Source organism: Poeciliopsis prolifica, unplaced genomic scaffold, assembly GCF_027474105.1.
Source record: "Poeciliopsis prolifica strain line A6 unplaced genomic scaffold, Auburn_PproV2 SCAFFOLD163, whole genome shotgun sequence".
Taxonomy (NCBI): Eukaryota; Metazoa; Chordata; class Actinopteri; order Cyprinodontiformes; family Poeciliidae; genus Poeciliopsis; species Poeciliopsis prolifica.
Genome location: NW_026562538.1, coordinates 39,024 through 66,455, shown reverse-complemented (window position 1 = coordinate 66,455; position 27,432 = coordinate 39,024). Strand labels below are relative to the sequence as shown.

General features: G+C 45.3%; 1 protein-coding gene across 1 annotated transcript in view; it reads right to left on the bottom strand.

Annotated features, from left to right (window-relative positions):
- The window catches only part of LOC129356291 (metabotropic glutamate receptor 7-like), a 79,934-nt gene that overhangs the window by 32,769 nt on the left and 19,733 nt on the right, over positions 1-27,432 (bottom strand). The window contains 2 exon segments of the mRNA XM_055025879.1: positions 15,253-15,390; positions 15,393-15,468. Of these exon segments, the coding sequence (XP_054881854.1) occupies positions 15,253-15,390; positions 15,393-15,468 (214 nt within the window).

Sequence of the window (27,432 nt, the reverse complement as noted above, 5' to 3'; positions counted from 1 at the left end):
TCCGCGCGCTCGGCCACCGACCTGTTCGGCTCGGCTCAGGCGGATTGGATCTCATCGCCTCGGATTCCAGCAACAAGCTGTGACGTGCTGAGCCTCTGAACCAACTCAGCTCCTCAATCTGAGCTGAAGCTCCATAGAAACAGCAGCATCTCTTATTCACATGGAGATGTGAGGTTTTAGCTGCCAGACTGGTTCACACATCGAACCTCTTCAGGGTGAGAAGCGGTCATTCCTGTCAGCAATTACTGCTGACACAGAATGGACTGGAGGAGGCAGAGATCAGTCAGAATGTAATCTAACAGCATCATCATAGTGAAATAATCAACTATCTACAGCACAGGAGGACGAATGACAGTCGATTCTGATCTGGACCGACTCATGCCAGGAATATTTTAAGTTTTAGTCTGTTTCCTTCCTGATGGTCTGGTCGACCCGGTTCTACTAGAACCAGAACATCTGGAACAGAACCTCCAGCTGCTGTGGTCCTGAGTCAAACCAGCCTGTTCCCCTCCTGGCCTGTGGGGGCGCTGCACCAACAACCACTGCAGGAAACAACTAAAACCTCTGAAGACGCTGAGAGCAACTTCCTGTTTCACCAGATGAAACAATATGGAGGCGTCAGAGTTTAGTGATTTCTCTTTAGTCTTTGGCTGAAGACCAGAAGCCATTTCTGCTGCTAACGCTAAGCTAACATGTTAGCTCTGGTTACCCAGAATGCCCTGCGCTGTAGTCCACTTCCTGCTTTTGGAGTGCTCTCTGGTCCGCTTAGTGTTCACATTCAAACCAACCCCAGACTGAGGTTTGGAGGAAGAGAGGTCAGAGGTCAGTTAGCGTTCACACCTCACCAACCGAACCAGAGTTTTCTGACAGACGGACTGGAGTCGGGTGAAAGCAGACTGATGGGACAACCCAGTGGTGCTGTCGCGCTGCTGCTGACCTCTGACCTCCTTGGCGGCAGCAGGAGCAGGAATCCAGGAAACGAAGATGTGATGCTGAGTCATTAGGGAACGGAAACAGGCTTCTCTGACAGACTCATGATGGAGGATGATGAAGGGCTCAGGATTCAGGATCCTGCACAGATTGATGCAGACTCTGCTGCAGGTTCTGACCCGGCTGTAGTTCTCTTGCTGGTGCTTGAACTGGGAGCTCTGGTCATCATGATCACAGCTGGTTCAGTGTGTTTGTCCCTCAGTCCTGGTCCCATCCGATCCCTTCTGAGTCAATCTGCCCTCCAGGTCCTGGATCAGGTCACGACCTACAGGGAGAAGACGCCCCCAAATGTGTCTCCCATCTTAGGCGGCCGGCCTGCTGCGATACGGCTGGGGCTAGAGCTCACCTGCTGCAGCTTGTGGATGGTGCTACTGGGATCAGATGCACTGGTGGTCCAATCTCAGACCGACCAAACCCACCAAGACACATGTACTGATGATGAGGAGGTGAGGAAGACTGACTCAGTTTCAGGGATGAGCTGCAGAGCCTGGTGTTCATGGAGGAGGTTTCTGTGTTTCTGCAGCAGAGAACCTGGAAGCTGCTGGTTGCTGCAGCAACGTGTGGTGAGCTCCGGCTCGCCGCAGCGTCCCGACGAGGTCGGCGAGTTGAGTTTCGTCATGATGATGTGGGAGGATGACAGAGGAGGCTCTGCTCAGCGCGGACAAGGAAACACTTGGAGCTGCTGGAAGCAGAACAGAGGCGGCCGCTCAGTCACAAGACGTCTCCAGCTGAGCGCCGGCATGTGGGAGTGAACGGAGGAAGACGTGGAAATCGGCTCCTCTCAGCTCCGCTGCGTCGCGCTTGGCGCCTCAGCATTTCACAGTTCAGCCTCACGGCAGCTCGTTACGACACAGCAGAAGGTCTTCGCACTGACAAAGAGGATCTGATGAGTGTTTGATGGCAGCCAGCAGCTAAAAATAAAGCCTCTGGAGTTGTTTTCATTTCAGATTAAAGGATGATTCCACTTTAATTCAGCCTGATTTACCTCCACAGAGAGCCTGTTTTCCCAGCGTGTCTCTGAAAGCCTGCAGCGCAACACGCCACAGCATGCAGGATCTCCACATGGAGAGAAACCCAGGAATTATCCACATCCAGCCTGCAGACTGGCAACAGCATCAGAACCACCAGTTCCCTCTTCTGCTCCGGAACAAAGAGACAAAAAGAGAAACTGAGCTGAAACTGGGAGGATTATTTTCCCTGAACGTTTCAATCTGACAGACGAGCCACAGTTTAATCATCCAAACACAAATAATAACTTGTAATGTATGGAAGCTGTTGCTGCGCCTCATTGCTGCTCAACTAACGCCTTCATTACAGATATTAAACAGCAGTAAACAGACAACCAGGGAGAAAATGAACTCATGTTCTGAGTTTTTAAATATACAGTCACCTGATCCTAATCCAGATTACAACACATTACGATGCATCGGCCTTTGGAAAGCGGGAACAAAAGTCAGAGTTGAAACTATGGAGCCAAACTGGTGCCATAAAGCTTGTTAAAAAAACAACAACAGAAAAAAACTTGGAACTGAAATAACTTTAATCTAAAGTTTTCATTTCCAGTTTCATCTGAACAAAACTTTATGGCACTAACTTGGCTCCATACTCTAACAGCAATGACCCCATCAATCTGGGAAGGGTCAAAGGTCATCATTAGACCGTCGGAAGTTCATCATGCTCTCAGACGATGAAGGTCAGAGGATGAAGCTCAAGAGCGCCATCTAAAACTCTATAGGCCTCAGTTAGAAGGTTAAAGGTCATGACACTGAGCCAGTGGGGTCGTTTGGAAGAACTGAAATAGAAGAAAGACAAGATGGCCGCTGCACTGAAGTTAGCAGAGACGAGACTGACAGAACCAGGATGGAACCAAACAAACGTTTTCGTCTCAACCCGCTGCTGCGGTTGCAGAGCACGGTGGTGGAGGGCTGATGATCTGGGTTTGTTTTGCAGCCTGTGAATGCCGCCTGAAGCCCAGTCCAAACTGGGTCAGAACCATGACCGTCAGCAGAGCGGCCTGCACCTCGGCGGGCTGCCGGACCATCAGTCAGTGTTTAGTTTCTGACCGACCCGGCGCAGCGACATCGGGCCTGGTCTCTGTGGTGAGAAGCTGTGTGAGGACAGATTTCCCATGAGGCTTTGCTCCGAGGGACGGGGTGGGCCTGAGAGGAGGTATTTCGGCGACGGGCCGCAGGCGAGGAAAGGCTTCGCTCAGGACTCGTCTCCATCGACTTTCAGACGAATGAAGTCAAACTCCTCATCCCGACCAATCACAGCGCTTCCTTCCTGTTCGTCCTCCTCTGTCACAGAGGGACTCGGAGCTCCACCTGGGTTTCACGGAGCTCCACCCGGGTTTCTCGGAGCTCCACCCGGGTTTCTCGGAGCTCCACCCAGGTTTCACGGAGCTCCACCCGGGTTTCTCGGAGCTCCACCCGGTTTTCACAGAGCTCCACCCGGGTTTCATGGAGCTCCACCCGGTTTTCACAGAGCTCCACCCGGGTTTCACGGAGCTCCACCCGGGTTTCATGGAGCTCCACCCGGTTTTCACAGAGCTCCACCCGGGTTTCACGGAGCTCCACCCGGGTTTCACGGAGCTCCACCCGGGTTTCACGGAGCTCCACCCGGGTTTCTCGGAGCTCCACCCGGGTTTCATGGAGCTCCACCCGGGTTTCTCGGAGCTCCACCCGGGTTTCATGGAGCTCCACCCGGGTTTCTCGGAGCTCCACCCGGGTTTCATGGAGCTCCACCCGGGTTTCATGGAGCTCCACCCGGGTTTCTCGGAGCTCCACCCGGGTTTCACGGAGCTCCACCCGGGTTTCTCGGAGCTCCACCCGGGTTTCACGGAGCTCCACCCAGTAACTTCAGGCTCAGGTGAGTGAGTACGGGAAGCCGTTTGTAAAATTACTGACAACCATTAGATGTGGGAATTCTAGTTTCTCACAGGAGAAACTGGAGGTTCAAACTCACATTTTCACCATGTAATGATGAATTTAAAGATGTCAAAATAAATATTTAATTAGCTTGTTAAATATTTAGTTTGAAGCTCCAAACCAAAGATTATTTAGCCTAAATATTCAGTTAAGCAACAATTTATTTACCTTCAAGCTAAATATTTAGCAAGGAAATTAAATATTTAGTTCCAAAGACTTAATACCAAACTAAACAATTAGCTTTACACTAACTCGTCCATTCTGGGCCTCCGTACTGTCGGACAGCAGGAAGCTGGAATCGCCAGGAAGTCTGTTTGACACAGAATGACCTTTGACCTGGAGGAAGCAGTTCCTGACCCAGGATGACAGTGAGCCAGCAGTCAGTCTGGACCACTGCTACCGATGTGACGGACCCGTCCGGTCCTGCTGGGGTCCTGTTGGACCCGTCCGGTCCCGTTGGACCCGTCTGGTACTGTTGGACCCGTCCGGCCCTGCCAGCGGGGCTCCCTGCAGGCTAACGGCGCTAATTGGATCAACATAACAGCTGCAATTATTTGTGACTTAATTATTTCTACCTACGGGAGGAAATTAGTGCCGCTGGATGAGGCGGGTTGTGAGCTGATGGTTTCTGTGTCGCACAGCGGGACCACGACCTCAGGGTCACGCTGGGTCGCCATGACAACACTCACCTGTTTTATCGGGAAGAGGCCCAGGTTTTCCCAAACAGCCGGGTGAGTGTTTCCGGTACCAGACCGGTTGATATGAGAATTTTCTATGTTCTTTGATAAATTGTATGTTTCATGCTCATTTTATACATTTTCAACACATTTTAAGAAGTTGAGTGCTGTATGTTGATTGAATCAGGGAATGCTCGTCGCCTCTGGAGCCCATGGACAACGGGGGTCGAGACATGGACCACCGGAGACTGAGGACTGTATGCTAATTGATCACGGACAACCAGAGACTGAGGACTGTATGCTAATTGATCACTCTCTCAGCTCATGTCGAGTCGTGGGCAGGGAAGTAGCATTCTGATTGGCTAACCCGTCTGGAAGAGGGGAAATGGACATTCCCTTCTTTCATTTGAGTTTTTTTGGTAATGAGTATAAAAAGCAGTCCCATTGTTCATCAGAATCAAAGTAGAGTCGTTGTTGAGTAGAGTCTGCTGTGGGTTACGTACGGACGCCCAATTACGTGTTGCTGCAGCTCTTCCCTGAACCGTCGACTCTCCGGTTCACTGTGTCACGGTAAGAGCGGATTGAAAGAATCTAAGCATTGCGTATCGTTTGTTGTGTGAATGAATTTACTGTAATCTGTGGCGGAATAAAAGGACACATTTATTCTAGCATTATTTATCACCGATCACCCGATCCTGCTTAAAATTTTACAAAACACCGGTCCTCTGGTCCTGGTAGCTCCAGTGGTTCTGTAATTGTCCCGGTTGGACCAGAACCAGAGGAAAAACCGCGTGCAGGTCCAGAGAGTTTATTAAAACTGAACCAATTAGAAACGACTTTATAGATCGGAAACTGATCAGCTTCAGAGAATAAAGGAGTCCAGGTGGGTTCATCTGAGACCCAGAACCAGAACCGAGACCAGAACCAATACCGAGACCAGAACCAATACCGAGACCAGAACCAAGACCAAGACCAGAACCGAGGTCAGAACCAGGACCAGAACCGAGACCAGAACCAAGACCAAGACCAGAACCGAGGTCAGAACCAGGACCAGAACCGAGGCCAGAACCAAGACCAAGACCAGAACCAAGGTCAGAACCAGGACCAGAACCAAGACCAAGACCAGAACCGAGGTCAGAACCAGGACCAGAACCAAGACCAAGACCAGAACCGAGGTCAGAACCAGGACCAGAACCGAGGCCAGAACCAAGACCAAGACCAGAACCGAGGTCAGAACCAGGACCAGAACCAGAACCAAAACCAGTCCAGAACCGGGCCCAGAACCAAGACCATAACCACAACCACAACCGAGGCCAGAACCAGAATCAATATCAGAACCACAACAAGAACCAAGAACCAGACCAGAACCAGAACCAAGAACCAGAACCAAACAGAACCGAGGCCAGAACCAGAATCAAGACCAGAACCAGAACCAAGACTAGTGATCCTTCACAATAAAATGTAAGCATCATTCTGCCCAGTGATGGATATTGTCTCAGTCATGAGGGTAAAGGTCCTGAGTTTCTCCTGTCCGGCCCGTTGGACCGGAGCTGGAAGTGAAGCGTCGTTCCTTTGGGTTGTGAGGTGCAGAACCCGCAGCGTCAGGTGATGGATCGGCTCATGTGTGATGTTATGACTGGGCCGTCAGCGCGGAGCGGCGGCTGATGGATGAGCTCATCGCCTGCATGTCGGCGGCTCGTTTTAATGTTTTAATGCAGTGAGATGGAAACGCAGAGGGTTCCCCGCATGACAGCAGCTCCATCAGTTATTGATTTTGTCGGATGATCAAACATAATTTCTGCGTTTCTGTTCCCGTGTTGCGCTCCGAGGCGTGACACTCTGCAGAACAAACGCTGCAACGGCGCTAAACCTAATAAAACAGGATTTTCTTTTGGTCCCAGCAGGTTGCTGCTCGGTTCACTGGAAAACCTGTCAACCAGGAGACGCTCCCCCACCACATCACATCCATTACTCCCAGTTACTCTCTCATGGCTCCCATTCACTGCTCCCCGGCGTGTCGGGAGGCTGAATGCTGATTTCAGACACATTTTCTGCACTTATGTTTCCTTCCAGCTGATGTGGATTGACAGGAAGCGCTCCAAGTGTCAGAGTTTTAACTGGAAGCACTGGAGGGGAAACGCTCTGTGCAGGTCCAGGGGTCAAGGCTGCTGACGCTCCAATCACCTCCTTCCACCGCAGCCAGCACTCAGAGCAGGAGCTGGCCTGACTGACGGCTGCATGTTTGGGAGAGTGGAAAACATCTCAGTGGTTTCACAGAAAGCCCTCATTGTTGTAGCACCGGTATCACACCACTAACTGCTCCACTGGACCAGTTCTAGGCTCTAAGGAGTTTTGTCCCCTTTCATAAAAATGAAAGGGGATAAAAAAATAATCATTCAAGAGTATATCACTCTTTCTTTTTGCCCTTTAGTTTACCTAGTTTATTTTAATAAGACTAATCTAACTTAATCGATCTCCGTTCTCCTAGGTTATTTTAGACAGACTAATTTGACTTAGTCTGTCAAATAAGATTGCACCTATTTTAGGATTCCCATTTTCTTGAGTTAACTCGTTTCCTTTCTTTTACAGGTAAGAAAATACCTCCAACACAATCAAACCAAAATGGACCACAATTATTCAAATCACATTCAAAGACATAACATATGAAAATTAAAGTATGGCACTTTAAATTCGAGTTCAAGTCCAAATATGAATTCAGGTATTCAGTTCAATAGAAACTTTTAGTTCAACTCAGTCCAAAACAAAAAAATAATTCAATAAGTTCTCAGTTCGATCTAGTTCCTGATGCTCCTACCGCCCTGGCAGCGAGTTACCACATGCAGGAGAGTCCCTCCCTAATGCGATGGAGAAGACGAATTGAAGGTCTGGGTCGCCATCTTGAATCCCGTCTGTAAATGTGCAGGCCGCACACGGCAGACCAATTCTCGCTCCCAACAATAAAACTCTTTTTAAATCCTCAAATTATACTAATAAGTTCTTCTTAACCCAATATGTTGACCAAATAACATTTTATGACGGAGCATTTCTTCGTAACGGCTACGTTTTTTAGCATTAGCTCTCCGCCAAAAGAAAAAGTACAACACAGTGAAGTGCGGAAAAATAAACATAAAACTCACCGAAACCGATGTAGCTTAGTTCTCATAAAATTCCCGTCAGTTCCCGACCAGATAGATTATGTTTCTCAACTATAATATTAACTTTTGCTGTTAATTAATCACCGCTCTTTTCCTCTGATTCCTCCTCTGCTCTCTCTCCGCCGGCCTGTGCGCTGCAGCGTCACTCAGCGTCACCTGTGACGCTGGTCCCTTAAAGGAACAGCGACATGATTTTCTGTCTACAGACTTTTAATCAACTATTTATTCCCATTTACGTCACATTTTAACGTGGGTTACATTCTGCTCTCCAAACCAACTAAGAGCCGCACGCTGAGGCAGTTCGCTCTGAATGAGGCAGACACCAAAGCGAGCTGGGGGCAGCTGCCAGGATCCACCGACACCAGAACCGGGACACAAACCTCCATTTACACTTCAATAAAAACAAAGCGCCCTGCGACAGACTGGCGACTTGTCCAGGGTGAACCCCGCCTCTCGCCCGGAACGCAGCTGGAGAGGCACCAGCACCTTTCGACCCCGTTAGGGAGAAGGGTGATCAGAAAATGGATGGATGGATGGATGGATGGATAAAAACAAAGCCTCCAGAATAAAACAAAGACGCTCAAAAACAAATAAAACTATTCATAAAGCAGCCAGAACCCATTTACAATCCTGGTTCATCTCCACGTAGGTAATAAACTCTGCAGACATTTTGACCTTCTGTCATTAACTCATCGCCTCCAGATGCTAAGCTAACATAGAATCACTGACTAATTTCCCTTGGGAATCAATAAAGTACTTTTGATTTTGAATTTTATGCAGACGCTTCATGTGCACCGCTGTAGATTCTCTCACCTCAGCATGTCAGATGCTGACAGCATGACCTGATTTCTCAGTAATTTGACGCTCAGAGCGTTGAGATAAATCTTCAGAGGCAGTGGCAGAGCCTGAGGGGTGGCCGGGGTGGCACTTGCCACCCCCAACAGAGCCCTTGCCCCCCTACTGCCACCCCACTGGAAATGGTCATTTTATAATATAATACTTATGAGATCGGCAAAGATTTGCCAGGAAAACTGTACTTTCCGACTGTCCCTGAAGGCAGCCCGATGCCAGACGCTGTTCATTGGTTAAACTGACATGTAGTTCCTGCTTGATCCAAAACACATCAACGGCTTTAGAGTTACACCGTCAGGAGTTTAGCAGGTATTTCCAACATTTTACCGCTCAGCAGTAACCGCTGTTACCTTCCTAATGAGAGGCGGCTCTTGTCATACATTTCTAAAAAGAAACAAAATGGTTGTGTACCGCTGCGTAGTGCCTCGTTTATTATATTAGCCATGCTAGTGCTGGTAGATCATGTTTTAGACAGATTCTTTTAACATGTTTTAGTGACATGCTGCCCTCTAATGTTTTATTTCTCCCAGCTCTTGCTTGAAATGTGTGGTAAGAATATGAGAAAAACCATTAAGTTTTATAATGACTGAAATGTAAGTAGGCTATGTCATATGAAAGCTTTGAATTATAACCTCACTAGTTATATTAATTAATTTTAATTAATGTATTTTTAATTTAGTATTTTAGCTAGCTAGAGAAAACTAAAAACTATAGTTTGAATAATAGTTAAAATAGTGTCTCTGCCAAACAGTCATGGAGTCTAAATACCAGGCTCTTATTTTGTGTAGAGCCAAAATGAAGAGAAAAGGGAAGATCTCCCAGTTCTTCTTAAAGAGGCAAAAACCAGAGCCAGACCAGGACCAGACAGAACCCTGCAGCAGTGACCAGGACCAGACAGAACCCTGCAGCAGTGACCAGGACCAGACAGAACCCTGCAGCAGTGACCAGGACCAGACAGAACCCTGCAGCAGTGACCAGGACCAGACAGAACCCTGCAGCAGTGACCAGGACCAGACAGAACCCTGCAGCAGTGACCAGGACCAGACAGAACCCTGCAGTGACCAGGACCAGACAGAACCCTGCAGCAGTGACCAGGACCGGACAGAACCCTGCAGCAGTGACCAGGACCAGACAGAACCCTGCAGCAGAGACCAGGACCAGACAGAACCCTGCAGCAGTGACCAGGACCAGACAGAACCCTGCAGCAGTGACCAACCTGGAGAATCCAGCCAGGAGACTCCAGGCCCAAGTGGATCACCAGCGGGTTAATACTTAATAACTCTCTGTGACAGAGAGTTATTAAGTATTAAAATCCAATAAGCCTAATTCTAAAGGTTAGCATGATGCTTTTTGCATTTTTTATTGTGTCTGTTTATGCATTTCCAGTTAAGTTCCAGAGAGAGATGAGGCTGATACAGATTCAGAGTCAGACTCTGGGGAGGAAGACAGTGAAGCAGGAGGAAATGGGACTGAACTGCCCCCACCCAGCACAACCTATTGCACACCAGAAGCACCAGTTTATTTATTTATTTATGAGAATTTATTTTTGGTCATATTCTGGGCTCTGAGTTTACATTTACATGTTCACTGTTCCATAGAGGCGTTTAACGTCTTGTTTGGTCATGGCAAATCTTTGTTAAATAAACCATTTTAATTTGAGTGTGTGAGAGAAAATATTTGTTTCCTTTCGTTCATCATTTGTATATGGACCCTCTGATAAAGCCTTGCTCACCCTTTGGCCACCCCTTGAAAAAAAGTCTAGCTCCGCCACTGTTCAGAGGGTCAGAAAATAATCAGTGGAAGAACGGATTAAAAACGTTATTGGGTTTATTGCAGGATCTGTGGCTCCTCAATTAAGCAAAGTCTTCATTCAAAAACACTTTTTCTGCTAAATTATTAATTAAACAACATGAGATCGATTTGAATCTGTTATTCAGGTTCTTTAACCATCAGATGGAGCAAAATGTCTTCAGACTTTCCCTGATCTTTAGAAATCTGGACACTGACATTAGCATTAGCTGCTACATGACATGCTATTTTAAGCTAGCACAGCTTCACTCAAAGGCTAAGTCTTTGTAGCACAACTAGAAACGACAATCAATTAAAACCCAGTGTGCTGAGTGTGTGTGTGTGTGTGTGTGTGTGTGTGTGTGTGTGTGTGTGTGTGTGTGTGTGTGTGTCCAGGCTGCTGCTGTGCATCGGCTTTACAGGCGAACCAGAAACATGCAGACTGAAAGGTTTCAGATCCAACTTTTGTCTGATAAAAAGAACAAAATGCGATTGTGTTAAAAACATGTAGCCACAGGCTAGATGTGAAGCTCTGCAGAGCTTCTGCATCACAGCAACATGACAGGAACAGACTGAAGGTCTGAGTCTCATTCAGAGAAAATCTGCTAGCAGGATTCAGCAGATTATTAATGTTTTCCTCTTCATCACATCATCACAGTTCAGCTACCAGAGGCTTTAAATCCCATCAGTCCTCAAAATCGGTTCTGCTGAAGGTCGCGTTTTGCTTTCAGAGTAACTGGACCTGAACAGCCTGTGTTCAGGAACCGTTTGAACACCGGGAGGTTGAGTTTCTGCTCCTCGTTTTGAACTCAAACAGCTTCAGTGTCTGGAGCTTGTAGATCTACAGGATCCTCACCTGGATCAGAGCTGCAGCCACCAGATGCTGCTGGATGTTTGGTTTATGAGGCATCTGAAACCAGGGCGTTTTTAATGTGAAGCAGCAGCTGCAGCTCAGATGAAGCGACCAGATTAAATATTCATGCTGCCTGCAGGACGCCATTAAACGTCTCCTCTGCACCCTGACATTCTGCAGGACGAGCTGCTGCTGCGACGCTAACGGCCCGATTACAGGAACACAGTCGGAAACGGAGAAGTTAAACAAGGACGTTTAGGATGAACTGTGTCAGAATGTCTTCAGAGAACCACACTTTCTCTCCTCTACTACTCTCCAATAAGCATTACTTCCTGTTACTTTACGTTAACTTTGTGTTTTCTCTGCAGAGCAGCCGGCGAACAGGAAGTTCTGCTTCTCTGTCCCTTCCTCTCAAACCTCCATGGCTGCTGGAACCGAGCCCGGTTCTGGTTCTGCTGGAGGTTTCTTCCTTTTAAAGGAGAGGATTTCCTCTCCACTGTTGCCCCCTGCTGGTCAGGAGGACTGAATGCTGCAAGCTGATGCGTTAACTGATAACTAGGTTAATTGGAATATGTTTATGATTGAATGAAATGGTTCTTTTTGCAGAGCTCCTCCATTTGAAATGTGGAAAATGATGGTTCAGAATCAGCAGCCGCCCCGTCTGGAGGGAATCTGTTACAGTTTAGTTTAGCGAAAAACTTTGTTCTGTCTTTTGCTCATTTTAACTTTCAGTTTTTTGTGGCTCTCACCATAAAACCGAGTCGTTTATCAGAACTTATCTGCTTTTCCAGGCTGATCGTTGCACATCGACGCTCGTTTGCTGTTTGTGGCGCAGCTTCAGACCCCAGAGGAAAGACTAACATTTCATAATTAAATAGAAACCTGGGAATATCCATAAGAACTTTTACGACTTTATGACCCCGGAGCTTCGCCCGGCGGCAGAATCAGTAAGTTATGTAAACTTTGGCAGAAATGAAAATCTGACACATTTTTAGCTGTTTTTCTTCAGTCTGTGATCCTGCAGCAGTCTGACGCTGCAGATGCAAACATTTGAATTTAAATCATCCTGCGGCTGAGGAAGCAAATAGGACAAAGAGAAGCTGCTGGTTCCTCCTTCAGGCCCAGTCAGCAGCTTCCTCTCCTGCTGATTCAGAGGAAACCGGGTCAGAGCCGACCCAGTCCGTTATTCGGTCTGACTGGAAACCAGTTTACATGACGGCTTGCTGCTGCTGAGGACAATGAAAACCTGAAATGTTTCAGATCAAATCAATTTAATATCTCAGTAAAATACAAAAAGATGCTTGAAGGTGATGATTTAATTAATCAGAATAAAAACTGATTCAGACCAAAACATCCAATAAATGTGTGTGTGTGCGGGTGTGTGTGTGTGTGGGGGTGTGTGTGTGTGCGGTGTGTGTGTGTGTGTGTGTGTGGTGTGTGTGTTGTGTGTGTGTGTGTGTGTGTGTGTGTGTGTGTGTGTGTGTGTGTGCGTGCATCTCAATGACAGTGAAGAAGCGTAAAATCTGCGGTTCTGATTCTGATGAGGCGGTCCACTGACTCAGACAACCAGAACCGGCTGACTGAAACGTTTCTGCTGAAGCTTTGAAACTGTCTCAGCTCCTCCAGTTTGATTAGTTTCTTCTGACATTTCCATTAAAGGAGCGCTGAGGCGCCGCTTGGACTTCATTTAATCCAGTCCAGTTAAAGCCGCGCAGATCAACGCTCCGCGGCTGAACCGGTGCAGGCGCCGCCCGCCGCGGCTGGATCTGCGGGGCGTCCTCCGCGCTCTGCTCCTTTCATAATCCCCTAAAAACTCCTGCGCGCAAATGTCAGGATGCGTCCTGACCGCCGCGCCGCGGAGAGTCATCAGATTGCTGGAAATGTCAGCGAGATTATTCAGAGAGCGATCAGCGACACGGGAGACAGAATGAATTCCTTTCAAGCTTCTGTGAGTCAACAGTTTGATCTGCAGCATTTCGTTTGGCTTTTGGATTCAATGAGACCCAGAACACACACACACACACACACACACACACACACACACCCCCACACACACACACACACACACACACACACACACACACAGAAAATAGAAAAACAAAATATTCCTCAGCTTCAAACTGAAATCAGACTGAACTGATCAAAAAGCATCATGTCTGCTGGTTAGAAACTAAATACTTACTTGGTTCTCTAGCTAGCTCAGAGCTAAAGGTTTAGCTGATTCACTTAGCAATAAGCAAGATTGGATTATCAGAATAAAAGCTGGGTGTTTCAACCTTCTCTTCCTGAATATTGCTGCATCTGTTGCTGCATCTGTTGCTGCATCTCTGTTGCTGCATCTGTTGCTGCATCTCTGTTGCTGCATCTGTTGCTGCATCTGTTGCTGCATCTCTGTTGCTGCATTGCCTTTCAAACGGTTCATCCTTCGTTTTCAGTTTAAATGTTGGACAAAAAGGAACAGAAGCAAAATGAAGCGATTCGACAGCAGGAGTTTAGAAAGTTATGAAGACTCAGCTTTTATTTTGGAAGTCCACTTCCGATATTAGCAAGTGAATTTGCATGTTAGCTAAATATTTAGCTCAAAGTTAAATATTACATTTGAAGCTAATTTTTTTGGCTCAGAACTTTTAGCCTAGAGCTAAATACTTAGCTCGTCATCCCAATGTGTACCTTGCTAAATAGTTAGTTTGAAACTGTGATTGTTGCAAAAAGAAAAAACACGGAGAAAATAAGATTTTGAAAACGCAAAAATGTTTTTTCTAATAGCAGCTAAAATTTAAACCTCAAATTATTGCATATTATTTTTTCATGTGTAACTTTACAAACACTGTTAGCAGGTCCAGACCGTTAGCTGGGTTCAGGTTCTGGTTCTGGTTCAGGTTCTGGTTCTGGTTCTGGTTCTGTTAGCGGGTCCAGACCGTTAGCTGGGTTCAGGTTCTGGTTCTGGTTCAGGTTCTGGTTCTGGTTCTGTTAGCGGGTCCAGACCGTTAGCTGGGTTCAGGTTCAGGTTCTGGTTCAGGTTCTGGTTCTGGTTCTGTTAGCGGGTCCAGACCGTTAGCTGGGTTCAGGTTCTGGTTCTGGTTCAGGTTCTGGTTCTGGTTCTGGTTCTGTTAGCGGGTCCAGACCGTTAGCTGGGTTCAGGTTCAGGTTCAGGTTCTGGTTCAGGTTCTGGTTCTGGTTCTGGTTCTGTTAGCGGGTCCAGGCCCCGATGTCTGAAAGCAAACGCCGCCATGGGAAACTGCATGGCTGCAGCAGGGACTCTGGTCACAGTTGGTGGCGTTAAATCTTCATTAATCTGCTGCTTGTTTTTTCTGTGAATAAATAAATAAAATCCAGAATTTACTCATGAAGATGAGTCCGCAGATTTAATAACGTCGTAAATCAAGCCGACGCACAGAAACAGGAAGTTGGTGTCCATGAACGACGGCCAGTTATTGACCTGGTGCAGCCCTGCAACGACCCGATCACAACATGAACCCTGTTTCTGAGGAATGAAGGGGTGAGTCACACGTTCACAACAAGCAGAAACCTTCTGCAGGAAAACCAAAGAGTCAGCAGCAGAACTTCACATCAACAGACTTCATCTGTGCGGCTCAAAGGAAATCACTCCTATTGATCACTTTTGATGGTTTTTATTTCTTCAGCAGTTTGTGCTTTGAACACAAATGACTTGCTACGTTTTCTGGCAGTTTCTGTTTCTGCGTTTCCTCTCACCAGATAATTGCACAATTTGAAATTTCATAAACAATTTTGCTGAATAGAAACGCTGATTAAGATTTGCTGAAACGTTTTGTCCTCGATGAGCTGATTTATTTTGGAAAAGTCCAACGGAAGCACAAGTTTGGAGGTGAGCTGGTAGAAATCACAGCTTATACCTTCAGCTCATGGCGCAATGTCTCAGTGTGTCAGTCCTGATGGAAATGGACCCACCAGGGACCGGCAGGTTCCGGTTTGGTTCCGGTTTCACCGGGAACCAGCAGGTTCTGGTTTCAGGACCGGCCTGGACTCACCTGCCTCTCTGGAGAGCTGCATGAAGGCCTCCACCCCCTTCTCGCCGTAGCTGCCCTCAGACGCCACGGTGGAGACGTAGTTCCAGCCCATGGCCTTCACGACGTCCACCATGGCCTGCGCCTGGAAGCTGTCTGGAGAACCACGCGCGAGAAGAAGTCGTAGCGGCGGTCGTCGCTCAGCTCCGGGGCCGTGGATGCGTAGCTGATCTGAGGGATCTGAAAGGAACGAGCGGAGGAGTCAGAAGGAAAAATGTTCAGCTGCAATTCATCTGAGGAGAAAAACCAAACCTGCAGCATTATGTAAATCAAACGGATTTCTGCTTCAACCAACTCGGACCATCTGCCTCGCCTCCTGCGGTGCGTTTGCCGCAAAGCAGAACGTGGGAATTTTCTGACAGGTTTCTGGAAGAAGATCCAAACATGAAGAAGAAAAAGCGGTGCCTGCTGGAGAATGGGTTTGACCCGGCTGAGAGCGGCGCCGGTCGCAGTAATTACACCAGAGCCGTGAAAGGTCGCAGAGTTATTCAATCCGTTCCCAGGAACCTTTCGTTCAGGAAAGATTTGCAGAAACTCTGTTTTCCCAGCAGATTCCCTCTAATTAGCCGCTGATCGCCTGACCTTCGCCAGATTAAAGGTCCTGCTAATTCCAATAAGGTCAAAGGTCAGTCATTTGGCGCTCAAAACGCTGCAGGTTTCACAGCAAAACCTTCATATTATGGGATGTTTTACAAAAAATATAAATTCATTCAAACCTTTTTATTATTGTGACCTTTTATAGGTCAATGACTGTAGATATTTTTATTTTAAAAATGACCTAATAATTATTATAAAAGTCATTGTAATTAATTTTAATTCTATTATATATTTTCTATAATTTATATCTATAACAAATAATCTAATTACATAATTGTACATCATATATATTATAATTCAATTTATTATAAATATATTATTTTTTATCGTTATTTTTTTCAGTTTTAGTTAGACTTAACAAATATTTTTATAACTTTGCAAAAATGTTCAGAAAGATTTATGTGAAAAATGTTGCATTAAATATGTTTTGTTTTTCATTTCAGTATCATTTAAGTTGCAATTTATTGTATTTCATGTGTTATAAATATCTATATTTACATGTTACACTGTATATTTTAAAACATTTATTTTATCCTGCAGACATCGGTTCAGGGAACCGGAGGAGGAGAACCATCGGTTCAGGGAACCGGAGGAGGAGAACCATCGGTTCAGGGAACCGGAGGAGGAGAACCATCGGTTCAGGGAACTGTTTGGTCTGCAGCTCCTCCTGTCCTGCCATGTGACCCTGTGGCCTAAAAATGTGCTTAAAATGTTACAACCTCTGCTTCATGATTAGAACAACTGCAGAAGCAGATTCAGATCCAGTTACAGAACCAGCTGTTCAGAGTTGGACCTGGAAAAACATCCTGGATCCGGACTGGCTCCGATCCGGAGTTCTCAACCAGACGGATGTTGTCAAGGAAGAACTTGAGCTCTGAAGGTGAAACAGAGAAACTAATAATACTTAATTACCCCGACTCTGCTGCAATTACTGTTTCATTACAACCTCTCATTTTCTGTAACACACACACACACACACACACACACACACCTCTGTAACACACACACACCACACACACTCTGTAACACACACACACACCACACACACACACTTTGTAACACACACACACACACACACACACACTCTGTAACACACACACACACACACACACACTCTGTAACACACACACAGACACACACACACACACTTTGTAACACACACACACACACACACTCACTCTGTAACACACACACACACACTCACTCTGTAACACACACACACCACTCACTCTGTAACACACACACACACTCACTCTGTACACACACACACACACACACACACACACTTTGTAACACACACACACACACTCACTCTGTAACACACACACACACACTCACTCTGTAACACACACACACACACTCACTCTGTAACACACACACACACACACACACACACACACACTCTGTACACACACACACACAGACACACACACACACACTTTGTACACACACACACACACACACTCACTCTGTAACACACACACACACACACTCACTCTGTAACACACACACACACACTCACTCTGTAACACACACACACACACTCACTCTGTAACACACACACACACTCACTCTGTAACACACACACACACACTCACTCTGTAACACACACACACACTCAGGCGTTCATCAACTCTCTGTTTTTCTCCTGCAGACGGAGAAATGAAGCAGAAAGCAACAAGCTCCACTTACTGACTGGCTGCTCCTGTCGGCGGTTCTGATGGATTCTACATGATGATTATCATTTTATTTGTGAAACAATGACTCCGCGCTCAGACTGCTAACGGCTCGTTCGCTCCTTTCATCCTCTAATCTTCATCATCCGTCTCACTTTCACTCAGCCTTTATTTGTCGGCGCCGGCCCGCAGCGCCTCTGCTGACACCGATCGGGTCAAGCTGCAGCAGAGACGGACGTTTGTCCCGTTTCACGGATAAATCAAGCGGAACCAGGAGCCGATTTACAACGTCTGCGATCCCAGAACCAGAACCTTCTGACTGGGCCTCACTGCAGAGACGAGTCCAAAAGATCTAAAAATCCATAAAGATGAACTTTATGGATGTAAACCAAACAAACTAAAACTGCAGAGACGCCAAAGAGGAACTGAACACAAACAGGAAGTAGACACAAGAGCGCAGATCCATCAGCAGAAACACACAGGTTTCATGTTGACCTCTGACCTTTAGCTGAAACAGGGGAAAAGAAGTTCTGACATCATCAGTAATAAATACAGTTCATCCCAGCATCAGACTCTGAGCTGCTTCCAGGCCAGTTAGCATTCAGTTAGCGATCCAGCTGGATGATTTGACTTTACCGTCAGGTTTTTATTAAAGGGACAGAGGCACGCATTTGTCATTTCATAGCTCAGTAACTATGATACATTCAGGTGTTCATATATCAAATATGACTCAAAAAAATTTACTTCCTGATTTAACGCCTTGAAATTGGGCTCTGTCTCTTTAAGAAGGTGCTCCTCTTTCTGAAGCTCCGCCTCCAGGAAACTGTTGCAACATGGCTCCTGTTTTAACAAAATTTTTACCTCTGAGCAGCATCTCCTATCATGAACTCAGTAGATGTTTGCTAACTGCTGCTGGCTAGTCTGAAGGAGCAGAGTGGTTGCCATGGAGAATCAAGGCAACACTCCAGGTTTCCTCTATAATGTCTGTTGTTTTGCAACCTGGAAACAACCGGAGCAGAAAAACCCAAATCAGCCCAGAAGGTCAGAGCAGCTGCTTTTCTCTGGTCCTGAAGGAAAACACAGACGCTTACTGACCTTTGACCTTCTAAACCATTTAAATCTGGCATTACCTAAGGTCAGTCACACACACACACACACACGCACGCACGCACGCACGCACGCACGCACGCACGCACGCACACACACACACACACACACACACACACACGTCTCCACTCAGCTCCTTTCACATTAAAAGCCTTTCCCAGGGTCTGGCATTAAATCAACTCTCTTGTTGCTTCCATAATTCATCAGCCGCTCGCTCGCCCCTCTCTCTAATCTGATGCTGGTAATTCATTTGTCCTACGGCCCTGAACCTCACCTGGCTGCTGAAGACGAAGAGGAAGGTGAGGATGAAGGCAGAATGGAGATGAGCTCAGAGGGAGAAGATTCACAGAAAGAGTAGCAGGAAACGGGAAGTTCCTCCTGGAGGAAACGGGAAGTTCCTCCTGGTGGAAACGGGAAGTTCCTCCTGGAGGAAACGGGAAGTTCCTCCTGGAGGAAACGGGAAATTCCTCCTGGAGGAAACGGGAAGTTCCTCCTGGTGGAAACGGGAAGTTTCTCCTGGAGGAAACAGGAAGTTTCTCCTGGAGGAAACGGGAAATTCCTCCTGGAGGAAACGGGAAGTTCCTCCTGGTGGAAACGGGAAGTTTCTCCTGGAGGAAACAGGAAGTTTCTCCTGGAGGAAACAGGAAGTTCCTCCTGGAGGAAACAGAAAGTTCCTCCTGGAGGAAACAGGAAGTTCCTCCTGGAGGAAACGGGAAATTCCGCCCGGTTGTACACCATGCAGTCCTTCACTGGCTTCCTTTATATCAAATTGAACATTTTCAACTTTTGAAACCAGGACATTTTCAAGTTCCTCCTGGAGGAAACAAGTTATCAAAATTGAGTTTTTTTCTCACTGAAGAGTGAGAAAAAAACTCACTCTTCAGTGAGTTTTTTTCTCACTAATATTCCACTTTGAGAACTGAAAGAGGACAAATGTCAGTGTTTTGGCTAAAATGTCCTCCTTTTTGATTTTGCAGCTGCACTGGCCAGAGTTCGCCATCGTTCGGCTGGCCTTACTGGATCCAGTGAATCCGCTCCGCAGAACAAAGCGGCGGCCTTCAGGCGACACTGTGAGCTGCTCCCTGATGGCACAAACTGAGCCAAGCCGTAATTGGCTGCTGGACTGAGGAAGAAGAAGAGAAAGCTGGCTGCGGCTTTGTTCACGTCCTGACTCATCGTTTCACCCAGAGCTTCAGCATCAGAGCCCAACACAGAGAAAGAATCTGAGTTTTGGTTGAGATACGGAAAATCGAAACCAAAGAGCTGAAGAACGGCTTCACTTTCCAGTGTCTCCTCTCCTTCTGTCCCATCGAGGTTCTGAGAGCATCAGCTGACATGATGCTTCTCCTGCTGTTAACTTTCAGCTCTTCTGGTTATTTTTGTGGCAAATGGCAGCTGATACCTAACCAGGTTCTGGTTCTGGTTGCAGTTTCTTCTTGGTAAATTGGAGTTTTTCCTGTCTTCTGCTGCCCCCTGCGGGTCAGGAAGACATGAAAGCTGGCAGTCAAAGATTTGATGCTCTGCTACATTTCTGTAGCTAGGAACTGATTTTAATAATGAATTTAATGAACTGACTGGTAACTGGGATCACTGGGGATGGATGACTGGATTGAACTGATTTTATTTTAAAGTGTCGTTACAGATCTGGGCGGCGAAGTGAAGCTTCCTCCTCCGTTTCTGTCGCCCGGCGTTTAGCTGGCAGCATATGTCCTCCAATCAACCGCCGTAAACTGTGATTTACAGACGAATGATCGCGGATCCTCCGGAGGCCCGCCGAGGGCTACAACACCTAATGAAAGTATGATCAGCGCAGCGCGCACTGCGGCCTAGTTAAAGGAGCAACACACGGACACTGTTGACTGGGAAACAGGAAACAACAGAAAGATGGAAGCATTGAATAATTTCCTTAGTTATTAGAAATTGCATTTCTAATAACTAAGTCCGTATCCAAAAATCACAATATTCAGCAGAAACTGACCCAGAAATCACCAGAAACACAAAGAAAATCAATTTATCGATTCAGACCTGATAAGGTTTAAACTCTGGATCCGATTCTGATCATCAAGCCGGGGTCTCAAACTCCAGTCCTGGAGGGCCGCAGTCCTGCAGTTTTTAGATGTGTTTCAGGTACAAAACACTGGACTGAAATGGCTTAATTACCTCCTCCTGGTGTAGATCAGATCTCCAGAGCCTTAATGACCTAATTATTCTATTCAGGTGATGCAGCAGAGCCACATCTAAAGGTTGCAGGACTGCAGCCCTCCAGGACTGGATGTTGACACCCCTGAAAGACAAACATCTAAAATAAGAGACATTAAAAGTAACCAAAAATTAAACTGGTATCATTTTCCATTGTTTTAAGATGCAGTAAAAACATGCAACTAGTTTCTATCCCACTGTGATGTCATCTTAAAGGGCCAGCACCATGTGTTCTCCTCCAGGCACACAGAGCCATTTTATAGCACAATCCAGTAACTATGCTTCCTTCAGTTGTCATAAAAATGCTTTTTAAGTCAAATATATTTTTGAGTCAAAGTCAAATATAGTTAAATTTTACTTCCTGAGGCTCTGCTCTTCCTTCAGTTTTTCACATCAAAACAGTTTCTCCTCAGATAATGTTTCTCTGCTATTTAGAAGAATCTAAGAGATGCCTTGAACAGTTCGCCATGCTAACCAGCTAACGCTTTGTCATGTGACCAAAGGAGAGACATTTGATTGGCTGTCAGTTGTTGATCAATCAATGAATCAAATGTTATCTGTATAGCTCATTTCAGCAGCAAGGCATCTCAAAGTGTTTTACATCATAAACACAAAGTCATGCATCATGGAATCAACAATATATTGTTACATATTACATTTCAAATCAAACTCTAATCAGCTGGTTTTTAGTTGAGATTTAAAGGAAGTCAGGGTTTCTGCTGTTTTACAGTTTTCTGGAAGTTTGTTCCAAAGTTTTGGTGCATAGATGCTGAAAGCTGCTTCTCCTCTCTTGGTTCTGGTTCTGGGGATGCAGAGCAGAACCAGAACCAGAACCTGAGAGTCTGGAAGGTTGATACAACAACAGCAGATCTTTGATGTATTGTGGTGCTAAACCGTTCAGTGATTTATAAACTAACAACAGTATTTTAAAATCTATTCTTTGAGCTACAGGGAGCCAGTGGAGGGACTTTATAACTGCTGTTATGTCTCTATCTTCCTGGTTCTAGTGAGAACGCGAGCAGCAGCTTCTGGATCAGTTGCAGCTGGAGGATTGATTTGTTGGACAGGCCTGTGAAGACACTGTTACAATAATCAATGAGACTAAAGATAAACACATGAATGAGTTTCTCTAGATCTGGCTGAGACATTAGTCCTCTAATCCTGGAGATGTTCTTCAGGTGATAAAAGGCCGACTTTGTTACTGTCTTTATGTGGCTCTGGAGGTTCAAGTCAGAGGTCATCACTACTCCCAGGTTTCAGGCTGATTGCTAGTTTTTAGTTGTATTAACTGAAGCTGTGCGTTCACTTTAGATCTTTAGCTCTAGATATATAACTCTAGATCTATAACTGTAGATCTATAGCTCTAGATATATAACTGTAGATCTATATCTCTCCGGACAGTTTTGGGTTAACACTTATTAATAACAATTGTAACATATTTAAGCAAACATGCTTGACACATTCTAAATTATCACTCCTTCTATGAACTTAACTCATTACAAAACACCTTCAGTGTTTTGTAATGAGGCCCGGAGGCCTTGGGGCCAGAGAGCTATAGATCTACAGTTATAGCTCTAGAGCTATAGATCTACAGTTATAGCTCTAGAGCTATAGATCTACAGTTATAGCTCTAGAGCTATAGATCTACAGTTATAGCTCTAGAGCTATAGATCTACAGATCTAAAATCCAAAAACATTGGATTTTTAGACATTAAATCCAATGTCTAAAAAAAGTCTGTCTCTAATGAGACTCTTCCAGAGAAACGAACAGAACCATCAATGGAACATGATCCAAAGTCAGACAGGAAGGGCTCAGCTCCAGAACCGGTCCAGGAGGAACCAGAACCCTGCTGTGACCCGGGTTCATCTTTCAGGCAGAATGCAGCCTTTGTGTTGAACCCTGTGGCCTCATCAGGATTCTGCTGGAGGAGCAGGTGGGGCCTCGGCTGCGTGTTTGTAGCGCAGCATGTTAACAAGCGGCGCGCTGCAACCTGCATTTACTCAGCAATCAGTCGGGGGCCGCAGCGGACCACTGGCTCGTTGGTGACGGGCCCCGACTTGACAAGGATACCAGGATGTTTTAATGAGCCGGGTCTCCGGGTCAGTATAGATTTCCATAATTAGATCCTGAAGAGGAAAAACGCAGAATGTGCAGAGCTTTGATTAGCATCTGCTTTATATTTTCTACACAGAGTCAGGGTTTGGCTCTGAAAGATTCTGTTCAGGAAGAACTTTAACAGACTTCAAGAATAACCAGAAATTACTTTGATCCAGAACCAGCAGGCTGGTACGGAGGTTCAGGTGTGAGCTCCACTCAGCGGAGGAACAAGGTCTCACCTAGAACCAGAACTCCATCATCTGCTCCATCTCCAGCTGCTGTGGTTCTGAATCAAACCAGCCTGTTCCCCTCCTGGCCTGTGGGGGCGCTGCACCAACAACCACTGCAGGAAACGACACTAAAACCTCTGAAGACACTGAGAGCAACTTCCTGTTTCACCAGATGAAACAAGATGGAGGCGTCAGAGTTTAGTGATTTCTCTTTAGTCTTTGGCTGAAGACCAGGAACCATTTCTGCTGCTAATGCTAAGCTAACATGTTAGCTTTGGTTGGATTTACCCAGAATGCCCTGCGCTGTAGTCCACTTCCTGCTTTTGGAGCGGTCTACACTCTGATTGGTGCTCACATTCAAACTGAACCAGAGTTCACTTCAACTGAACCAGACTGAGGTCTGAAGGACCAGAGGTCAGAGGTCGAATAGCGTCCACACCTCACCAACCAAACTGGACTTCCAATGCAGATGGACTGGAGTCGGATTAAAGCGGACTGAAGAAAGCTGAATGCTAAAATCTCCGTCCTGAGGAGCTGAAGGCTTGACTTGACCTGCTGCTTGAGTTTTAATTAGCTCTTAATTAGCAGCTTCTCACTTCTTCATCACCTCTAAATTGATCCAGTTTGTTTCACACATTTATAAATACCTTCTCTCTCCAGGTCTACTGCTGCTCAGTTGGTTTTGGTCTCCAGTCCCTCATGAACCACAGAGTTAGGCTGCTGCACATCTCTGCTGATGCAGTTTATTTTAGATAATTCATCTTTTTACTGCTCAAGTTGTGCATTTTAATTGACCTACTCAGTTACACGCTCCCTCGGATCACAGTATTGCATTTCTAATAACTAAGTCCGTATTTATGTTGAAATGTTGTTCTTCATTCTATTTTTATGTATTTTATATCCCATCTTTGTGTGAATCTATTGGCTTTGATTGTCACATTTTTGTTACTGTTGCACAGAAATTTTCCACAATGAGGGACAATGAAGAAAATTTCTAAATTTTTATTCTCTGAAATGGGTCAGAACTAGACTTTTTAGTAAGTATTCTGCTCCTCCAGAACCAGATCTTAAGCTAGAAGAGGAGCTTCCAAGATCCCCATATGTCATCCAGTTATTTGCCCCAGTATGAGATTTGATCCAGTCATTTGTCCCAGTATGAGAATTGATCCAGTTATTGGTCCCAGTATGAGAATTGATCCGGTTATTGGTCCCAGTATGAGAATTGATCCAGTCATTTGTCCCAGTATGAGAATTGATCCAGTTATTGGTCCCAGTATGAGAATTGATCCGGTTATTGGTCCCAGTATGAGAATTGATCCAGTTATTGGTCCCAGTATGAGAATTGATCCAGTTATTGGTCCCAGTATGAGAATTGATCCAGTTATTGGTCCCAGTATGAGAATTGATCCAGTTATTGGTCCCAGTATGATAATTGATCCAGTTATTTGTCCCAGTATGAGAATTGATCCAGTTATTGGTCCCAGTATGAGAATTGATCCGGTTATTGGTCCCAGTATGAGAATTGATCCAGTTATTGGTCCCAGTATGAGAATTGATCCAGTTATTGGTCCCAGTATGAGAATTGATCCAGTTATTGGTCCCAGTATGAGAATTGATCCAGTTATTGGTCCCAGTATGAGAATTGATCCAGTTATTTGTCCCAGTATGAGAATTGATCCAGTGGACCCAGTATGAGAATTGATCCAGTTATTGGTCCCAGTATGAGAATTGATCCGGTTATTGGTCCCAGTATGAGAATTGATCCAGTTATTGGTCCCAGTATGAGAATTGATCCTGTCATTTGTCCAAGTATGAGAATTGATCCGGTTATTGGTCCCAATATGAGAATTGATCCGGTTATTGGTCCCAGTATGATAATTGATCCAGTTATTGGTCCCAGTATGAGAATTGATCCAGTTATTGGTCCCAGTATGAGAATTGATCCAGTTATTGGTCCCAGTATGAGAATTGATCCAGTTATTGGTCCCAGTATGATAATTGATCCTGTCATTTGTTCCAGTATGAGAATTGATCCAGTTATTGGTCCCAGTATGAGAATTGATCCTGTCATTTGTCCCAGTATGAGAATTGATCCAGTTATTGGTCCCAGTATGAGAATTGATCGAGTTATTGGTCCCAGTATGATAATTGATCCAGTTATTGGTCCCAGTATGAGAATTGATCCAGTTATTGGTCCCAGTATGAGAATTGATCCAGTTATTGGTCCCAGTATGAGAATTGATCCAGTTATTGGTCCCAGTATGAGAATTGATCCTGTCATTTGTTCCAGTATGAGAATTGATCCAGTTATTGGTCCCAGTATGAGAATTGATCCTGTCATTTGTCCCAGTATGAGAATTGATCCAGTTATTGGTCCCAGTATGAGAATTGATCCAGTTATTGGTCCCAGTATGAGAATTGATCCAGTTATTGGTCCCAGTATGAGAATTGATCCTGTCATTTGTCCCAGTATGAGAATTGATCCAGTTATTGGTCCCAGTATGAGAATTGATCCAGTTATTGGTCCCAGTATGAGAATTGATCCAGTTATTGGTCCCAGTATGAGAATTGATCCTGTCATTTGTTCCAGTATGAGAATTGATCCAGTTATTGGTCCCAGTATGAGAATTGATCCAGTTATTGGTCCCAGTATGATAATTGATCCTGTCATTTGTTCCAGTATGAGAATTGATCCAGTTATTGGTCCCAGTATGAGAATTGATCCTGTCATTTGTCCCAGTATGAGAATTGATCCAGTTATTGGTCCCAGTATGAGAATTGATCCAGTTATTGGTCCCAGTATGAGAATTGATCCTGTCATTTGTCCAAGTATGAGAATTGATCCGGTTATTGGTCCCAATATGAGAATTGATCCGGTTATTGGTCCCAGTATGATAATTGATCCAGTTATTGGTCCCAGTATGAGAATTGATCCAGTTATTGGTCCCAGTATGAGAATTGATCCAGTTATTGGTCCCAGTATGAGAATTGATCCAGTTATTGGTCCCAGTATGATAATTGATCCTGTCATTTGTTCCAGTATGAGAATTGATCCAGTTATTGGTCCCAGTATGAGAATTGATCCTGTCATTTGTCCCAGTATGAGAATTGATCCAGTTATTGGTCCCAGTATGAGAATTGATCCAGTTATTGGTCCCAGTATGAGAATTGATCCAGTTATTGGTCCCAGTATGAGAATTGATCCTGTCATTTGTCCCAGTATGAGAATTGATCCAGTTATTGGTCCCAGTATGAGAATTGATCCAGTTATTGGTCCCAGTATGAGAATTGATCCAGTTATTGGTCCCAGTATGAGAATTGATCCAGTTATTGGTCCCAGTATGAGAATTGATCCAGTTATTGGTCCCAGTATGAGAATTGATCCTGTCATTTGTTCCAGTATGAGAATTGATCCAGTTATTGGTCCCAGTATGAGAATTGATCCAGTTATTGGTCCCAGTATGAGAATTGATCCTGTCATTTGTTCCAGTATGAGAATTGATCCAGTTATTGGTCCCAGTATGAGAATTGATCCAGTTATTGGTCCCAGTATGATAATTGATCCTGTCATTTGTCCCAGTATGAGAATTGATCCAGTTATTGGTCCCAGGTGGATTTGCTTCTGGTGTTTGGTTGGGTAGAAACCCTATATATCATATTTGAATGACATTTGAAGAAAATTTTAATTGACCTCATCAACTTAATCTTTCCTGAAAAATTAACTGGAGCTTGATCTTAAAAAATTACTAAAATGTTTGACAAAAAGTAAACTGGAAAAATCTGCGATTTATGATTTTAATCTGACTTCCATTCATTCTACTGATTGTGTTTATGGTTAACCCGGAAATTTTCCCTAACCAAAGCCATTGCTAGTCTACTACAAAACTTTAACTAAAGCTTACTTCACATTTTCCCTCTAGACCAAACAAGCAGAAGTGCTTTCCTGTTGAAAAGAAAGTGAGGACCAGGAAAATGTCCCCACTTTCCACCATGACCTCAATTTGTGGGTCAAAGTGGTTATAATGGTTCTTTAAATGTACAATATACAAGTACACAGACACACAGACACACACACACACACACACACACACACACACAGAGGGACTGAAAGAGAGACAATGCTGCAGCTCTGCTACAATAAGAACAGGCAGATCTGATCCTGGTTCAGTGGTTTATAACAGCATGTGTGTGCGTGCGCATGTGTGTGCGTGTGTGTGTGTGCGCATGTGTGTGCGTG